A 19,059-nucleotide genomic window follows, 5' to 3' on the forward strand; every position below is an offset into this window, starting at 1 on the left:
GAAACTTTTTCCCTTCACGGTATCCGTTGAGTGGCTTGAGCACCTGTAGCTGCCACACACCACTGCATGAAGGTATAAAAGGGAAGAACCACTGCTAGCCCCACTCTGTTCCCTCTGACTGGAACTCCAATGTAGTGGGACAGAAGGGCGGATCATGGAATGGACATGTGCAATGCATCTCTAACAACAACAGTTACAGAAAAAGGTTAGCAACAGTTTTTTCTTCTTTGAATGATTGCACATGTGCATTCCACTCTTGTTTTTGTGGCTTGAGAGTCACCAAGAGGTGGAATTGTAATCTATTTAAATAGAGATTGGAGAATTCCTCATGCAACTTTAGCCATGTCTCTGGAGTTTTGAGCAACAGCATAATGGGAGGCAAATGTGTGGACTGAGGAGGAAGTTGCCACTCTACAAACATCTACAACCAGAACCTGTGGCAGAAACACCATCAAAGCACACTGATCTTGTCAAATGAGCTGTGACTGATTGGTGGGGTGACATTATCCAGGTCATAGCACATGCGCATAAAAGAGTTGATCCAAGAAAAGATTCTTGGCACAGAGACTGATTGTCCCTCTATTCTGTCTGACACCACTACAAATAGTTGGTAGGACTTATGGAAGTGCCTGGTTCTGCACAAATAGAATACCAGAGCTCTTCTGATGTCCAAGGTATGTAAAACGCTCCTCCTCCCCGTTTGAATGTGGCTTCAGGAAGAATGCAGGCAAACAAATGGACTGGTTGATATGGAAAAAAACATCACATTTGGAATGAACCTGGGGTAAGAATGCAAATTAACCATGTCCTTAAAGAATATTATACAGGGAGGCCCCGACATTAAGGCACATACTTCTCCTACCCTTTTGGCAGAAGTGATGGCCACTGAATACATCATCTTCACTGGCAGAGGCAGCAGAGAGCAAGTAGCCAAAGGTTCAAATGCCAGACCCATAAGACTGGCAAACACCAAGTTTAGGTCCTAAGGAGAAATACCATCTTGTACTTGAGGACACAACTTGTTAGGCCCTTCAAATCCTTGTAGATATGTCATTAGAGAAAACAGTGATTATCTTCTTTAGGGTGGAATGCTGAAATAGCTGCCAGATGTACTTTGATTGAACTAACAGCCAAACCTTGGTGTTTTCGGTGCAATAATTAGAATATGTTGAACCAAAGAACAGGACAGCAATACCCCACACTGGCAAGAACAAATGGAAAATTGCCTTCATTTAAGAGAGGTAAGTAGCTCTTGTAGAAAACTTTCTACTATTTAGAAGGACCTCCTGAACCTCTTTCAAGCACTCTCTAATATCTAGCATCGGAGCATCCATGCAGTTTGAGTAGGCGCCCATGACCTTGAGCGATTAGGTCTCAGTTCAGTGAAAGTGAGTTTGGAGGTTTCACTGACACTGCCAAGGGAGCGGAGAACCAGTGTTCATGGGCTCAAGCTGGAGCCACGAGTACGACTCTGGCTTGGTCACATCTTATCTTTAGTAATACCCTGTGAATGAGTGGAGTTGGGGGAAAAGTGTAAAGTGGGCTGCCTGACCACGGCAGCAAAAACAGTGACTGTCACGGAACCTGGGCTGCAATCTAGCAGGGAGCTGAACTGCTGACACTTCTCCTTGTCACAAACAGGGACAATGGAAGATGCATCTGGACGAAGACTACTCAGTGACTCATAAGCAATCTGATCAAGTGGTCTGTTTGATCATTTTGGACCCCCCAAAGATAAGAAGCTTTAGAACAATCAAGCTAGCAATGCAGAGCTGCCTCTTGATAGAGTGGAAAAAGTCGGCTCCTCCCTGCTTGAGACATAACATTACTGCTGTGTTGTATGTAAGGACTAACAGACTCTTTTCCTTGATGTGCGAGAAACATCTGGCACTACAGTCCAATAGTTTTACACATCAATGGCAGGGCTGAAAGCTAAGTGTTCGGAGGACCAAAAATCCTGAGTCTGCAGAGAACCCAAATGGATTCCCCATCCCAGACAGACACATCCATCACTAGCATGAGCATCAGCTGCAGGCAGGCAAATGGAACACCTACACATACATTGGCTGAACCTGTCCATCAATTGAGGGAGGCAAGAACATAAGTCATTCTCATCACCAAGTCTAGCTAATGGAGGCTCAGCGAGTAGATGGATGCCAACCTACTCTGAGGAATTCTGGAGTTCAGTCCGGCATATTGAATTACATACAGGCAGGAGGCCATATGCCCCAAGAGCCTTGAACAGTTTTGTGCTGTTGTGACTGGGTAATGTTTTCTACCTATGATAATTGATTGAATTGCCTGGAACAAAGTCCAGCACAACCCCTTTAAATGCTATCCTCTGGACCAGGGAGAGAAGAGACTTCTCTGCATTGACTGGCCGTCTCACAGCATTGAACACAGACTGGATCAGGCATAAACTGCGCTGTACCTACAGTTGACACAGACCCTTGACAAGCCTGTCATCCAGACTTACCCCTACCCTCAACTCCCGATCTTCTAATGAATGCAGCTACTACTGACATAACTTTTGTAAAGATCCTGAGAGCGGCTAATAGGCCAAATGGGAGTACAGTGAACCGATAATTGTGACACTGGTAACCGAGGTGCTAACTCTTACCAAATCTGCTCAGCTGACTCCTACACTGAAAAATTCATACCTGGAAACCAGACCAGCTCACGTGTGTTAGTACTACTCAAGATAGGTGCTAGACTTGGAAGACACTGTTTAGACTCTACAAAATGCTGGTACGTTGCTGCATACATTAATCTTACTTGTAATGTCTGTATCCCATGCTCTCAGGTAACATGAAAGTTTTGTTTTATAATGGTAAAAATGCCTGTTCTGAACTTGTGAACTTAGGCAGGAAAAGGACCATCAAGTCTAACTGGGCTACTGTAAGACAAAAACTTAGTTGATTTCTTCATGGGTGGAAGTTACTACAGGATTAGCTACCAGCATGCTCTTTGTTGAGATCTCTGGTACAAACTGATCTTGGGACTGGTAGCAGCCCGAGTAGGTTGTGATTCTTGGTGTAAGTGATCATTTTTCACTAAGTGCAGCTTGTCTGGGTGGCAAGATAGACTGGAATGCCCGAGGGGACAGTCTGCGACTCCATGGTAAGACTAGTACGGTGATCCAGGAGTTCACATGTGTTATTGGGTAGCTGAAATGTAATTACAGAACCACCACTTTGGGTCATCTGCCCTGATTTTTGACAGTTTGACCTGAGGCTGGCACTTGTAGACATGAACCACTCCAGACAGCGTGACAATAATAATTTTGATTTACCAGAAATCTGAGATAATCAAGCTCACAGGAAGTGACTGCCGCAAGGAAGAAGGCATCCTGTAAGTTGAGGGCAGCATACTAGTCCCTAGGATCCAGGGAAGGGATAATAGAAGCTATCTTTTTTAAGAATGTATTGAGTTGATGTAGGTCTACAAGTGGCCTTAAACCTGGGCCCTTCACCTTTGGGATTGGAAAACCATGAAACTAAAACCCCTTCCCTTTCAGAGGATGTGGAATCTCTTATACTGCCCCCAACCAAGAGAGATTGTATCCTCCTGGAAGGGGAGCTCCTCTTGAGAGTGGTCCCTGAAGAGGCATGAGAAGGAAGTATGCAGGAAGGGGTAGAAACAAACGGCTGAGTATATCCCACCTCCACGGTGCTCAAGACACACTGGTCCAAAGCAATTCATGACCAAGAACTGAGGAAGAGGGACAGATGGTTGGCAAAGGGAGGAGGAATTTGGGTTTGGAGAAATGACTGTCAATTTCCATCCCCTTCGAGATACCTGGAACTGGAGCCAAAGCAGCAGAAGGAGGAAGCCTGTATCTATAATCCCATGATTTCTTTTCTGACAGATACTATCAAAGAGCTGGAACAGAAAAATGGTGCATCTGCTGAGGTTGACGGTACTTTCTGACTGGGGCAGATGAATACAAATCTAAGGAGCTTAAGGCAGCTTGAGTACTTAAGTCCATGAAGCTTGCTATCTGTCTTGTCTGAGAACAGAGAAGGACCCTCAAATGGCAAGTCCTGAATAGTATTCAGGTCTTTAATGTGTGCTTTGCCCAGGCACTTCAGACAACTTTTGTGTGGGTCACTCACTGGCAGGCCTTGAGCAAGAAGTACACGGCTTGAAGCCTGCAGACCAGGGCATGCCTCAATAGCAGCATCAGAACCATGGAACAGGGAACAACCAACCATCATTTTAAAAAAATATAACTTTTTAACACCATTAAAAAACATGCCAATCAGCACGTACATTTTCAGATTAAAAACTAACCAACTATAGTAAACACATTAACTACTAAATTAAGCTCAGGGAAAAAAGTTTCGGATTGCCCCGTCCTGGGTGCACAGACACCAGGAGTGGAATGGATAAGTGCAATCACTTGAAGAAAAAACTGTACTACTCTGAACTTTCACATTTTCAGTTAAGTAAATCTGTACTCCAATTGTTTTCCTTCCCCAATTCACATCTACAATATGTTAAACTAGTTTCCTTTGCCCCACTTTTCTCCATAATCCCTCTGCCCAAATTCCCATGTACTACTTGGCATATTAGGACCTCCACAAGATGGATCATATCAGAAGCTACATTCTTGTGCAGTTACCAGGCATTACACAACAGTACAGCAACAGGCACTCAACCCTCCCACAGAGTGCTCTCACTGTTTCCACGTTCTACCCAACCAATGCAGAAATACCTTATTACAACAGTTTTTTCCTGCTGGCTACTAAATTCACCCATTCCCTTGTGGCTGCAACAGTTTATAACAGAGGCTGTTAATCTTGCTGCCCCTCAGCAGTGGTTTCTATAAAGGGGCCAGACTATACATTCCAAATGAAAAAGATATTCAGTCTCCTGTAGGAGAAGCTGTAAAGGAGGCAGAACCACTACCAAATCAACAAAATAGGCATCATGGACCAGCATCAGTACGCTGCCAAAGCAAGAACTGCTGACCTATATACATCAAAGCCCTCTATCTTTTACTGCAACAATCTTTGTAGCCAATCACCTGCCCATGTACCTTTTACTATAAGATGTTCACGTACAGGGTGTTACCGCAACCAAAGTGTAGAACACAAGTTCGTCAGGGGGGAAAAAGGCACTAGAATGTTGATAGGCATAGAACAGAAGGGCTTCAGCCACGTGACTTATGAACTGGATCACTGAAAACAGTTTACTGCATAAGAAATGTTCTTATTAAGGTATGGTGCTTGCCAGCCTGGTGATCAGGCACTTTGCATTGTACAGAAACTGGCTTAGTGATCTAAAATTTGCCACCAGATGTTCGCAATTTAATGTGTTTATAAGAGGTAAAAAGTACCAGCCCTAACAAAGTCCGAGGTTCTAAATTCTGTGGGATTGTTTTCCTCAATTCACTATCTCAGGAGAATGAGAGCACCTTACTGCAGAAAAGGACATCAGTGATATGTATTCAGGTATTCATCCCATTCACAATTTAAAACAATAAATTCAATCTAAAAACTAGCTGGCTTCATTAAAAATTTTAGTCTTTCCTCTTGAAAATATATATTCCTTTGTAGCTGTTCAATCCTATATAAAGAAATAAGATAGTACTGAACAGAGGTAACAGACCATGGTTTATGCTGTATTAGATTGATCAAGGATAAAATGAAAAAACAGTTAGTCTAAAAAGAGGCTTCCAGTCCTTGAGGTCTATTAAAAAAAAAAAAAAAAAGAATTTGAGTACATTGTAATCTAATACAAATGTGGTTTGATTAGGCTGGATTTTTATAAGAAAGACTTCTTAAGTATCCAGACGCCTTTGAAGTGAAACTTTGTTTTATGTAATACTGGCCAATCAGCATGTAAATTTTCAGATTAAAATTTGAAATTGGTCAATTAACGTCATTCCAATTTAAATACATTCCAAGAAACTGATTTACATGAAAGCCTTTGTTTTACGCATGCTTTATAAAAATATGCTAGAACTATTCATGTTTAATTCTCCTGATTTTAAATTGGTCATTCACATTATCTTTAAAATATAATGCCTGAAAAAAAGTTTTTAAAAAATTATTTATAAATGTTTTTATTTAAACTGGTGATGAATACCTTATTCAACTCACCACAAGTGTGTACCCATGATTTTTCAACTTTGTAATTTCACGTCAACTATGACAACAACACTTGAACACAAGATTTTTCATGAGCAGCATTTCTCCTCAGTATTAGCATTATTAGTGGAACCCAGAGATACCAACGAAAATAGGGGCTCCACTGCCTTAGGTACTAAACATTTTAGTAAACAGTACCTAGTCTGAAGAGTTCATAATCTAAGCAGACAAGGACAAAAGGTAGGTACTTGCTCACTGTCACACAGAAGGTTAGTGGCAACACACTACTCACTATCTATAGGCTGCTGACGTATAACTATTGGGGTTCTTCAGAATCAACTTAGTGGCCATTATTCTTTAGGATAAAGTTATATGGATTGAGGTTTGTTTTTTTTTCCCCCCTCTGTAATATTCAAGAATGTTTACAGACAGCCATTCTAATTTTTAAAAGTCTGTCCCACCACAATTACCCCTAGTTTTTGCTCAAAAACTGTTTCCTTTCGCTCCTGCCCCCACGCTAGTGAGTCCCCGCCACATGGACTTCCTCCACTACAAGATTGTTCTCTCTTCCTTCAGTTCTGTCATACTCAGTGAGGCAGCATTGCTTCTTCCCCCTCACTGACACCCACACCAGCTGTCTGTTCACTATTTTTCACTCTGTCTCCATAAAGTATGTTGCCAACTTTTTCAGAGGGAAGAAATGACCATCTTGAATAGCCTCTGCCCACTCCCACTACTTTACTCACTTTCTCCTCTCCTGCCACCAACACTGATGCGTCCTGACTTCTAGCCAAATATTTGCTTTATAAACAAGCAACTCAAGGAAAAAAATAATTAAAGCGGAGTGACAAAAAGTGACCAAACATAATTTGTGTCAGGTACAGATCAATATTTATGTGATCCATGTCAAACAGTACTGCTACGCTATATTTTATAGCTATTCTCTTCTGTTTCCCATACTGTTTATTGCAAAGGAAATGCACAGTGTAAGTTTTAAAACTTTAGAATAATACTTGTTTTATTAAACTTGATTTCTAACTTGCCATAAGATAAATCTTAACTGATATAACAATGTTCAAGGCACAGAAATATTAATTCTCCTTTTACTAATTCAGAATTCAGAAGATCATTCCTATTTATGATCCATAAAGAATGAAAACTCCTCAGGTTTCTATACATTTAATTAGGAGGAAGTGTCTACACAGAACTCTTACCTGTATGACTGTTGAAATGTGCAAAGTTAGCAAAATTTGCTGTAGCAGTTGACTGAGGAGCAGGAGCAGCAAAGATATCTGAGCCAAGGTCACTGAGGAGGTCAAATTGTTTCTTTTCCTGCTGCTGTTGTCCTTGAGACCTAACGATAACAGGGGACTACAAACAACATTTTAATTAGTTAAACAAACAAGAAAGCCAATATTTAACCACGCTTTACAAAAAGCTAAAGGCTACAGACTGAATAAGCTACTTTTGGTACTAGTTTTGAACAGTTTTTTGCCACGGAGCATGGTTAGCAAGCCATATCAAGTTTCTTAATTTAGAATTCAGACCACAATTATGTGAAACAAACAAGCAATGAACCAGTTAAAATTTGGTAATTTAATCTAGAGCTTCTAGTTTAAAATCTGGTGCACAGGAGAATCTTTCCTCCTCCTCCTATCCTCCCTAAGGTGTTCAAGAGCATATTCCCCCCAACCCCCATGGGCTTAGTGCGAGTCTTCAGGTAGCCCTACTTAAGTGCACCTTAGGAGTTACACAGCAGACTTCCAGAGACTAAGATGCATGTAAAACAGGAAAATTAGAGGTATCTAAACAAATGGCTCCATATTATGGAATCTGTATGTGGTATTTGCAAGTATTTTTGAAGCCCAGAGCCATGTAGACTGAAGCTCCTTCTTCTCACTGAATCTCCATTCTTTTTCTTCTGGGGGGGGGGGGGGGGGGAATTAAGTTTCTTGCAGAATTCCTCAACAAAAAATTAAGGCTGCATGCTAAAAAACTCAAGAGTCAGGAAATTCTAAACATTTAACCTCAGCTTTATCCTCTTGTGCGTTTGCATTATACAGACTAATACGTATTTTTCCCTCCAACCTATCATGTACCGTTATGGATGAGCTAGACAGAAAGCCGAAAGTCATTTTACAAGAATGCAACAAGACACTTGCATAATATACGGCATAGTATTCATGACCATATATAGAGAAAAACGCATGTTAATTAAGTTAGCTTCACTGTCCCCTGAACTGCTTCTAAGGAAGGGAGGTTGAAGTTATAGTACACTGGACTGACCAAAATACTTCCTCATACCACAGGGAAGACCATTTATATAAAATCTAGTTTATAGTTAACTTAATTTTGTCACAATGGCCCAAATTTTGGGCAGGAGGGGAGGCTGGGGTGAAGAGATAAAGCAAATCTTAAGCTGTTGAAAAAACATGGTTTTACTTCTAAAAGCAGTAACCCTGACTGGCTAAGAAAGAAGTCCTGTCCATGCCTCTCTTTAATAAAAAGATGGCAGTTGTAACAGAGGGCTTCATAGGAGGCAGTGGTGTGTTTTTTAAATTCCAACAAGGATGCAACAGTAAAAGCTGTTTTATCCGGCATGTTGGGGGAACAGGGTGTGCCAGTAAGTGAAAAATGCCAGTTAATGACAGGAGGGAGTTTGGGTGTGGGAGGAAACTCGGGGCAGCAGGTTGGGGAGCAGGTGCGAGTGGCAGATCTGTGGACCACTCACCTCGGCGGCTCCCCGTAACCGACGACCTGTCCTGGCTGTTCCTAGGCAGACGTGCAGCAGGTAGCTCTGCGTGCTGCCCCCTACCCTGCCCCGAGCGCTGGCTCCACAGCTCTCATTGGCTGGGAACGTGGCCAATGGAAGTTGCAGGGGCGGCGCCTGAGGGCAGAGGCAGTGCACAGAGCCACACCTCTACCTAGGAGCAGCCGGGACAGGTCACCATTTGCAGGGATCCACCTGAGGTGAGCAGCCCCCGGATCCAGCACCCTGAGCCCCCTCCTGCACCTCAAGCCCCCTCCTGCACCCAAACTCCCTCCCAGAGCCCACACCCCGCACCCCAATCCCTTACTGGTCCCGCATCAACCAGACTGTAAACCGGAATTTCAATGCTGTTTATAGAGCTTTCTGGTTGGTGAAGTGCCGGATAAAACAGCTTTTACTCTGTGTTGTGGATACACAAGATGTTTAGCTAAAAGCCTGTTACAAAACTAAAAAAAGTTTTAGTTTTATTAAATAGCACCAAAAATACCAGTCTGTCTATTAGTCATTATTACACAGGGCAGAGGCTATCATTTTTAGTCTGAAGCATTCAGAGTCAAGCCATCACAGAATTCAGTTTCTAGATTTTACTGACAGTCCCCTATTTGCATTCCATAAAAGCAACAGAGCATGAAAGCTATTAAGGACAGGACAGTTTTATTGTAATAGCAATAACCCACTAATGCCACAATTTTCAATATTTTGTAAAATCTTGTTCAATTCACAAAATGCCCATTCTCCTTTTAAATACTGTAACATAATCCCATACCACTGAACTCTTAGCCATTACTCACTCACTTGGCTAGGTGTGCCTTTATTTAAGTGCAGTGCTGGTGCAGATTCTCCCAAGAGAGATTTAAGCGGTTTCACCTCAGGTGTGCTGCTTGTACTACTAGCAGAAGACCCTGATATAGATGCATGGACTGATGCCACCACCTTAGCTTGTTCTGGAGGAACATACCTAAGTTGAATAAGAGTAAAATTATTTAATATTTAACGTAAGTTTTGTTCCAACATCCATTATAATGGTAGCGCAGAGATCAAAAGTTATTGTTCTGAGGTTTGAGATTTGCTATTTTAAGATCTGGACCAATGTCAAATAGTACTACTGGTCTGATGGTCCAGTCACCAATTTAGTGTCCCATATCTCAATCACTGGGATTACAAAAGCTTGAGACTCCAGTTTTTCAATGTTTTAGAACAGTCGTTTTCAACCTGTGTTCTGCACAGACTGTGTCTAAGGGGTTCACGAAAGGTGACTATGAAAAAGTTTCAGATCCCAGAAAAGGCATACTTTTGATCAATCAAAAGTAGGTGAATGCCCCCCACCTACATGTCAAAACCCAGAAGTGCTGTTGTTACCACAGAAGCCCACAGTTTAGCGCCCTCTCATGCTTTGTCAAATACTGTGCCGAGCATGTGCAACATTTATAGTTGAGTTCTGCTCAATCAGTTTTCAGTCTAAAACTTCTATGGTAGGGGCCTGCGGACCACAGGTTGAATTTCCAAATGGTCTGCACCTCCATCTGAAATTTGTTAGGGGTCCACAAATGAAAAATTAGAAAAAAAATATTTTATGGCATGTTTAGCATATTAAAAATCACATCTACTTCAACTCAAAAGTGACGTTAACAGTCCCTAATCTGAACCAACTGCCAGGGTTGAACCATTGTTGTACACTCTATTAAAGTTTGACATCCCAACTTTTAAGTGATGTGAGCTAGAATGGAAGAAGGTGAAGCAAGATGTTGACAACACTTCTTTAAAAGTCAGATTGAGTTACCAACTGTTATTAACTATTCACCTTACAGAGCATCAATATTTTTACACAACCCAAGTAAATATTTCTACCGTTACTGTAGTTCCATCCCAGTAAGGGACTGTTTAAGTCCTATACTGCTACTGATGTCACCATAAGCAGTTACAGTTTCCTTGCTTGAGATGAATTATGATTGCCCCGTTAAGCTGAACACACTTTTAAAAGACAATTTTTTTTAAAGAACTTGTAAAGAAAATAGTCTGATAACTTCACTTAAATTAGCTGTAATAGCTCTTACACCCTATTCAGCAAACAACCATATATGTCATAAGCCCAGTATATTCTGACAAGGTTTGCTACATATATAAGAGGAAAAATAAAAACAAACAGCCCTCAAGACAAGCAAACATAGTAGAGCAGTTAGGGCAGAATAGAAGCTTTTGTGTTCTGCTCTATCTAAAAGCCACTCTGAGGGAAACAGCAGAAGCTGCGCTTGTGAACAGGCAGCAACTTCCCCACCTGCGGAGTGCAACAGTCTTGTGGAGCCTTAGCAGCTGCTAAAGCAGTTTGGATCCAAGTGCAGCCCTTTAGGAAAAATAACTGACATCCTGTATCCCATGTTCACCACTTTTATATCGTTATATATTTTGTACAAAGTATGTCTTGTGAGGTATCATTTGTAAACTCATAATCTGATAATTATTATCCTGTTGAAATGTGTGTAACACTGTATGTGAAATTGTGAGATTTTGCTGTAGGATTGTTACTGGAATATATCGCAATTCTGGATAACAGCCATAAGCCCATTCCTCAGAGACAGGCACACTAGCACACCAGAAAAGTGCTAAAGAGCCATTACCTGCTGGGGGGTTGTAAACAGGAAATTTACAACTCATCTGAAAAGACAGTTTGAAGCTCATGTACACCATGGAACTGGCTGCCCACATGACCCAGCAAGGATTTTTCCAGCACCCAAGAGTTGGGGTATAAGGGGGGCGGGGGGGATTAGCAATTAGCTTGCAATTTTATCTTATTTCTTTTGTAACCAATTCTGATGTCTATGCCATACTAATTATAAAAAACTTAAAATCTACCTTTCTGCAGTTAATAAAAACTTATTTTGTTATTTTATCTAAAGTCAGTGTGTTTGATTGAAGTGTTTGGGGAATCTCTATTCAGGTCAAAAGGACTGGTGCATATTTATTACCCACAGTTGGAATGACAGACAAATTATGAGCTTGTCCTGTCCAGTGGGGGTTACTGAACAGTACAAGATGCACATTTCTGAGGGAAAAGGCTAGGCCTGAGGGATATGCGCGTGTTGCCTTATATGTGCTTCGTGGATGGCTGGGCATAAATTCATGCACTCAGCTGGGAGTGACTTTGCATGCTGGTGGCGTGAGTGAGCAGAGCCTGGAAGGGTTTGCTGTTCACTAACAAAGTAGTATAAAAGGCATCCTAGGCTGGAGAGCTAAGGGGACACAGCAGTCCCTGGGGAATGTCACACTAACATATGTCGTGCATCTGCTAACAAACATCCATGTCTTCTTCATAAGATTTTAAATCAATATCTAGGTTTGGCAACGTTCAGACTATGCAGATGTAATATTTAGTGCTTTACAATGCCCAGGTTTACACTACAGACCTATATCAGTACAACTTTGTTGCTGGGCAAAGTAGGTACACCAACCTCACTGCCAGTGTAGACAGTGCTATGTCATTGGGAGAGCTTCTCCCATTGACATAACTCCCGCTTCTCGTGGAGGTGGATTAACTATGCCAACAGGAGAAGCTCTCCAATCAGCATAGTAGCATCATCACTAAAGTGCTGCAGTAGTGCTGTACGTGAAGACAAGTCAAAGTCTTCCATAAGCCTTCTTTAAAAATTGAGACGTCATCAAAGTCTCTTTTCAGCCACAAAGTAACACTTATTTTTAGTCACAATGAAAGACAGACTTCAGTCAGCAATTTACAGTAAACGCAAAAGGGATTTCTGGTTACAGGAAAAAAAAAAATTAGTTTTCTATCAAAACTAACTGAGTGTTAGCTTACCATCTTTTCTTTTCGTATTTTTCCTGTAGGAACTCCTTTACTTTCTGTGGATCCCTGAAGTCTGGAATTGCTGATGATCTATCATCAAATAATCCTAGCCAAATCTGTTTACACACCTTATTTTGAGAGAATAAGGTGGGAGGGAGAGGGAAAAGAGAAATCAATATTAAATAACTTTCAAGTTCAAATTTATATTTTCACTCTAAATTTACAACCATAGATCAAAAATTAATAATGCATTTTAATATCTATTCTTACTATTTATTTGCAAAGGACTTGTCTTACACTAATTGATATTTCAGCCAAGTGTGAGTGCACAGTGCACTGTTTAGGATTTCTGTTTGTCTTGCTACATCTAATCTCTTATTTAACAGGCACATACATACAAGAAGTACTTGATTTTGAAAATACTCCCAATGGTGTAACACACGTAACTGCCATTTTTGTCTTTAGAGATACTCCTCCCCAAAATCTATATATTCAAACCACAGACAAGGTTCTGTCCTGCTTCTCTGTTCAGCTTATAGTGACCTGTAAAGTTTGGAAGACCCCAGCTTACTAATTATATTAGCATGCATTAGTTTTTAAGAGTCCTTCTGAGCTTCTAAAATTTACCAATACACAGTGCTTTGTACTCCACTGAACACAACAAATTCCTGTCTAATATATGAGGAGCTTATAGAACAGCAAGGTTTCCTAGAAAATTAACATACTGTGTTTAAAAACACCAAGGATTTCACAGGTAAACAGAAGTGTCTCAAACTGGTCTTGTCCCTTCAAATAGTACAAATTAATAAAGTGAAGGACAGAATGAAGACTCCCTCAGCCTTTATTGCCAGTAGTTCTTATTTATAACAGCAAAAAACAGAATTATCTGCTGAATATTTAGCATTAATTACTTAGCACTCAGCAAAAGAGGAACTAATAGAAAAGTAACCCAGCAAGGGTGAGAGTGGAGACACAAGTCATCTTGCTTGATTAAATTTTTATAACCACCCACAATTCCTCAAACAGGGTTAGAGCATATCCTTCTACCAACAATTTAAGAGTCCCCCAGTGACAAAGAGTAAGTTCATTCCCCATCCCAAAGTTTCTGAAGTATATTTAAAAAGTCAAATCTTTAAAAAATATACACAAATACATTAGTTGGAATATGTATTTCTACTGCCACATTTTACATATTTTCAACAAAAGTCTCACATTATCAGATAAACTCTGAGTACAATGATGCAATGACAGAATGTGGTCCCAGGAATAATCTATTTTAAAATCACAAGGTTAAAAAAGAATAGTCAGACTTAATGCTTTACCTCTAAACACTCATTCTCAACTACATGAGCATACATACATACATACAGTGCCAGTTTGAAAGTCTGACAGAATGTATTAATTTGTCTTTAAGTATGTTCATCTGTGGTGGGAGGAAAGCAAAGTAATCCTCGTGCGAACCGAGACTGTATCAGCAAAACTATTGGTTTTGCCAGTATAGCTTATTCCATTCACTAACTACATAAATACATGTTGGCTTTAAGTGCAAAACATGTTTTGCTAAATTTTCTTATGCATTCAGCACATTTTAAGGTAGTTTTATTGAGCTAACAATTTTAAAATGCTGTTTTTGTGCATAAATTGAATTCCCATTTTTATTCATCTGTAGCTTGAGACAATCAATCATGAGTTGGCATGTCTAACTACAATCTTAAATGAATCTAGATTAGGTTGACTTACAGCCTACGCAGTAATTACTGCTGATAGTCCACACTCCCCTCCTTCTGTCAGTGCTGTGTGTCCTCACCAGGAACACTTCCACCAACTGAAGAGGGGCAGCATGGGGGCTGAAAGCCAGGACTCTCAGCTCTGCACAGCTTCTCGCTGGGAGCAGAGGGAAGCCACCGGGTGCTTCTCGCCTCCAGCAGGGAGATCCATACCTGGAGTCCGGTTAGGTGCTGTACTCCCAGCAGGGAGCCTGGGGGGGGCAGCCCTGCAGAGAGCGGAAACCCGGCAACAGCCTGGTTAGGGAGCCTGGCTTTTTCGTCAATTTCACGACTCCAGGAGCCATGAACTAGACAAGACAGCCAGAGGATATAAGGCAGTGTCTACATGGGGGTGGACAAACTTTTTGGCTTGAGGGCCGCATTGGGTTTCCGAAATTGTATGGCGGGCCAGTTAGGGGAGGCTGTACCTCCACAAACAGGAAGGCATGGCCCGGCTCCCGCCCCCGATTCAACCCTCCCTCTTCTTGCCCCATGGGGACTCCTGCCCCATTCAACCCCACCCTGTTCCCCGACAGCCCCCTGGGAACCCCTGCCACATCCGCCCCCCCCCCCGCTCTTTGTTCCCCGACAGCCCCCTGGGGACCCCTGCCACATCCGCCCCCCCGCTCTTTGTTCCCTGACAGCCCCCCCCCCCGGACCACCCCTTCTCCTTGACCACCCGCAGACCCGTCGCCCCTAACTGCCCCCCACCACCCCATTCAACCCCTCCTCTCCTTCCTGACTGCCCACCCCCTGGAACACGTGCCCCATCCCACCCCCCCACCGCTCCCTGACCTCCGCTCCTCTCCTTCCTGACTGCCCATCCCCCGGGACTCCTGCCCCCATTCAACCCGGTCCCCGCCCTCTATCCATGCCCCTGCCCACCCACTGAACTCCCCTGCCCTCTATCCAGCCCCCCCTGCTTCCTGCCCCCTTACTGCGCTGCCTGGAGCACCGGTGGCTGGCAGCGTGGCTGCACCACGACAGGCAGTGGTGCCACGCAGCACAGAGCACCAGGTCATGCCAGGATCTGCAGCCCCGTTGCCCAGAGCATCGCGCCAAGCAGTGGCGTGGCTGCGGGGGAGGGGGGACAGCCTCCCAAGCCAGGAGCTCAGGGGCCGGACAGGACGGTCCCGTGGGCCGAATGTGGTCCACGGGCTGTAGTTTGCCCACCTCTGGTCTACGTTGACACCGCAGCATCCTACCTACACCAAAATAACTCCACCTCCGCAAGTGGTGTAGGGCTTATTACATCAGTGTAGTAGTATTCTGTTAGTTAGTATAGCACTTACATCGACAGGAACAAAGCTGTACACTGTGTACACTGACAAAGCTGCCTTATGGTGACCTGTGTAGTGTAGACCAGGGAAGAGTTTCTCATGTATTTTTTAACCTTCAAGAATTAAACTTGCCATAGATTTCTTGGAGATAAAAATTAGTCTATTTTTATTTTTCAAATACACCTAAACACAAAAGCAGTAACTTGACTAAAGTTTCCTTGATTTACTACCTCTTTCAATTTTTAAATTAAATGCATGTTACAAGGGCTAGCTTTGACAGAGTCCCTGCCTTACTTCCAGGCATCACTCATAGGTTTTACCACTCCACTGCTTCCAGCAAACACACAAAACATGAGTAAAAAACACAAGTGAAAAAAAACACAGCTCCACTGTTATGCACCTAATCAATTTGTTTCCCTTTTGTAAGACAAATACGGGGATTGTTTGGGTTAAGCACTGCAGATTTCACTATTTCCAAACTTCAGGGATTCAAATTAAGTTTATCATCAAGGTTACATTCACAAAAAAGAAAAAACAACAGAGATGGCACGCATGTGATGACATTTGTATCAACTATTAATGAAAGTATTACTTATTGCAGCTAAAAGTCTTAAACTATAATAAAAGCCTTGTGAAGAATTGCCTTGCATAAGCTTTAACGCAAAAAACTAGAGTCGTTGTTAGGATGCCTTATGTGCCCCACCCTCTTCTACAGGCAGGGCCCTGGTCAGACTACATTTCCTAAGATGCGCCAAAGGTCTCCTCTTTTGGAGATAAGAAACAGTATATCATGGCAAACTTAATTCAGCCAGGGAATCTGACCTATAAAGAATGAGGCACTGTGGCAGCATGAACTCCAAGGTTTTTTTTTCCCCCCCACAGAAAGCAGACACTTTCCACAAAAAACCACAACTCATTTAGTCAAGAACCCAGTTTTCCATCAAAAGTAATTTCAACATAAAAATTTTGACCTGCCCCAATAACTATAGTATCCCAATTATTTGAATTAATAGCTACTTATTTACAACCTAAACCCACAAAAGTTTTATTACTTCGTTTTAACTTTAGTTAAACGTGGAAGTTGCAAGCTCTTCCACCTATACCAGGTATACCTATATCTTTTAACCTCAGCAATTGCAAGAGAACAGAATGACAGCCAAGGAAATTCAGAGATTACATTCACAGAAGGCATAACTTTTACCACTTATGCCAGTGACTGAGTGACTCATGACTTTCATAAGGCCTCTAGCAAAATTGGCAGAGATTCCATCTTAATAACGGCTGTTTCAAACATTGTAGTCAGCGCTTGAAAAGCGGTCTACGTAGGTTTCGCAGACACCCTTAAAACCAGGTAAAGCTTGAAATTAACGCTATAGACCCAGAACATGCTACAGTAACAGAGGTCAAATTCATAATATATGAGCAAAAGGTATCCAATAAATTAGAGAAAAAGCATTTTCCCCCACAACATGTGCATAACTTATGGATTGTATGGTAAAGAATAAGAAATTAAAAATATTAGTTCATGGGGAATGTGACTAACGCATGACACGCTCCCAAAATTCATTTGAACCTTAGTAACTTTTGCCCAAACCAGTGATCCACCTAGTCCAGTATTCTGTTCTACGGAAGCTAGTGATGAGAACTTTCAAAGGAAGATGCAGAACCCTTTCCCTCTCCATAGACCAGAGGTGGGCAAACTAGGGCTCGCGGGCCACATCCGACTTGCAGGACCCTCCTGCCTGGTCCATGGGACAAGTGCCTGGCCTGGGAGGCTAGTCCCCGGCCCCTCCCCTACTGTTCCTTCTCCCCCGCAGCCTCAGCATGCCATGCCATGCCATGCCACCGGTGCAACGCTCTGGGCAGCCAGGCAGCACAATTGCAGAGCCACGGCCTGACCCAGTGCTCTGGACAGTGCAGCTGTAGCGCCGCCAGCCACCAGTGCTCCAGGTAGCATGGTAAGGGGGCAAGGGGGGTTGGAGAGAGGGGAGGGGAGTTCGGGGGTGTGGATGGGGTCAGAGGGCAGGGAACAGGGGGATTGGATGGGTTGGCAGGGGGCAGTCAGGGGTGGAGGATCTGCGGTAGTCAGGGGACAGGGAGTGGTGGATGGGGCAGGAGTCCTGAGGGAGCCATCAGGGAGCGAGAAGCGGGGGGGAGGGATGTGTCAGATAGGAGGCAGGGGCGATGGGTCTGAGGGTGGTCGGATGGGGTAGGGGGCCCAGGGGGGAGCAGTCAGAAAGGAGGGAGGGGGTTGGACGGGGCGGTGGGGGATATGGGGGCAGTCAGGGGGCAAGAAGCAGGAGCTAGGCTATGTCTACAATGGCAGAGCTTCTTCGCCGAGAGTTTGGTTGCTGATAAAAAAAAAAAAGCACAAAGAAAATCGCTCGTGTGTGTTCACATTGTCTTCCACTGGCAGCATAGTATGTTCACACTTGAGGCATTTGCATCAGCAATGAGAGCAGCGTAATGCGGGTAGTTATCCCATAGTGCAGCTCTTCCCACTTCTGCCGCTAGGTCTTGGTGGAAAGTGGAGGGGGATCATGGGGCATCAAGGGTCTGGGCTCAATACCCCATGATGGAATGCTTGGATGGAAAGCAGTGCATGTGCTTCTATCTTCAGTTCACGGCATTTTTCAACATCCCTTGTTTTCTGCTTGCCCCACCACATCCACCTGCAGGAATGGATCCCGCACTGATTTCCACTGCTCTGTTAGTTTCACTAGCACATAGCACAATAGTAGTGGAGTTATTCTTGAAGTTATGAAGGCAACAGCAGTCACAGTTGCCAGACACTGTGTCCGACCTGGAAAGCAGCAACATTAGATTGGCAACATTCACAGAGGAGGTGAACACAGTGGAACATGGCTTTTGGGCTCAGGAAACTAGCACAGAATGGTTGGATTGTATCATTATGCAGGTCTGGGATGATGAGCAGCAGCTGCAGAACTTTCGGATGTGGAAAGCCACCTTCCTGGAACCGTGTGCAGAGCTCGCCCCAGCCCTGCAGTGAAAGGACACCCAAATGAGAGCTGCCCTGCTGGTGGAGAAGTGTGTGGCAATCACAGTGTGGAAGCTGGCGACTCGAGACTGCTACCAGTCAGTCACAAACCAGTTGGAGTAGGGAAGTTGACTGTCAGGGCTGTGTCAACGCAAGTGTGCAAGGCCATTAAATAGCACCTACTGCGAAAGACCATGACTCTTGGCAACATGAGTGAAACTGTGGATGGCTTTGCTGCAATGGGATTCCCTAACTGTAGAGGGGCGATAGATAGCAGGCATATTCCAATTCTGGCACCAGACCACCTTGCAATGGAGTACATCAATCAGAAGAGGTACTTCTCCATGTTTCTGC

General features: G+C 43.2%; 1 protein-coding gene across 19 annotated transcripts in view; it reads right to left on the reverse strand.

Moving 5' to 3' along the window:
• AGFG1 (ArfGAP with FG repeats 1) overlaps positions 1-19,059 on the reverse strand; it is a 64,162-nt gene that overhangs the window by 17,912 nt on the left and 27,191 nt on the right. For all 19 annotated transcript variants that reach the window (XR_005294869.2, XR_005294868.2, XM_038416353.2 and 16 more), the window contains exons 3-5: positions 12,674-12,789; positions 9,661-9,823; positions 7,310-7,466 (exon numbers count right to left, since the gene is read on the reverse strand). Coding sequence is in view for 17 of the 19 variants with exons in the window: in XM_038416353.2 (XP_038272281.1) it covers positions 7,310-7,466; positions 9,661-9,823; positions 12,674-12,789 (436 nt within the window). In the remaining 2 variants the exon portion in view is untranslated. The remainder of the gene's footprint in view (positions 1-7,309; positions 7,467-9,660; positions 9,824-12,673; positions 12,790-19,059) is intronic.

The sequence above is a fragment of the Dermochelys coriacea genome, chromosome 9, assembly GCF_009764565.3.
Source record: "Dermochelys coriacea isolate rDerCor1 chromosome 9, rDerCor1.pri.v4, whole genome shotgun sequence".
NCBI lineage: Eukaryota > Metazoa > Chordata > Testudines > Dermochelyidae > Dermochelys > Dermochelys coriacea.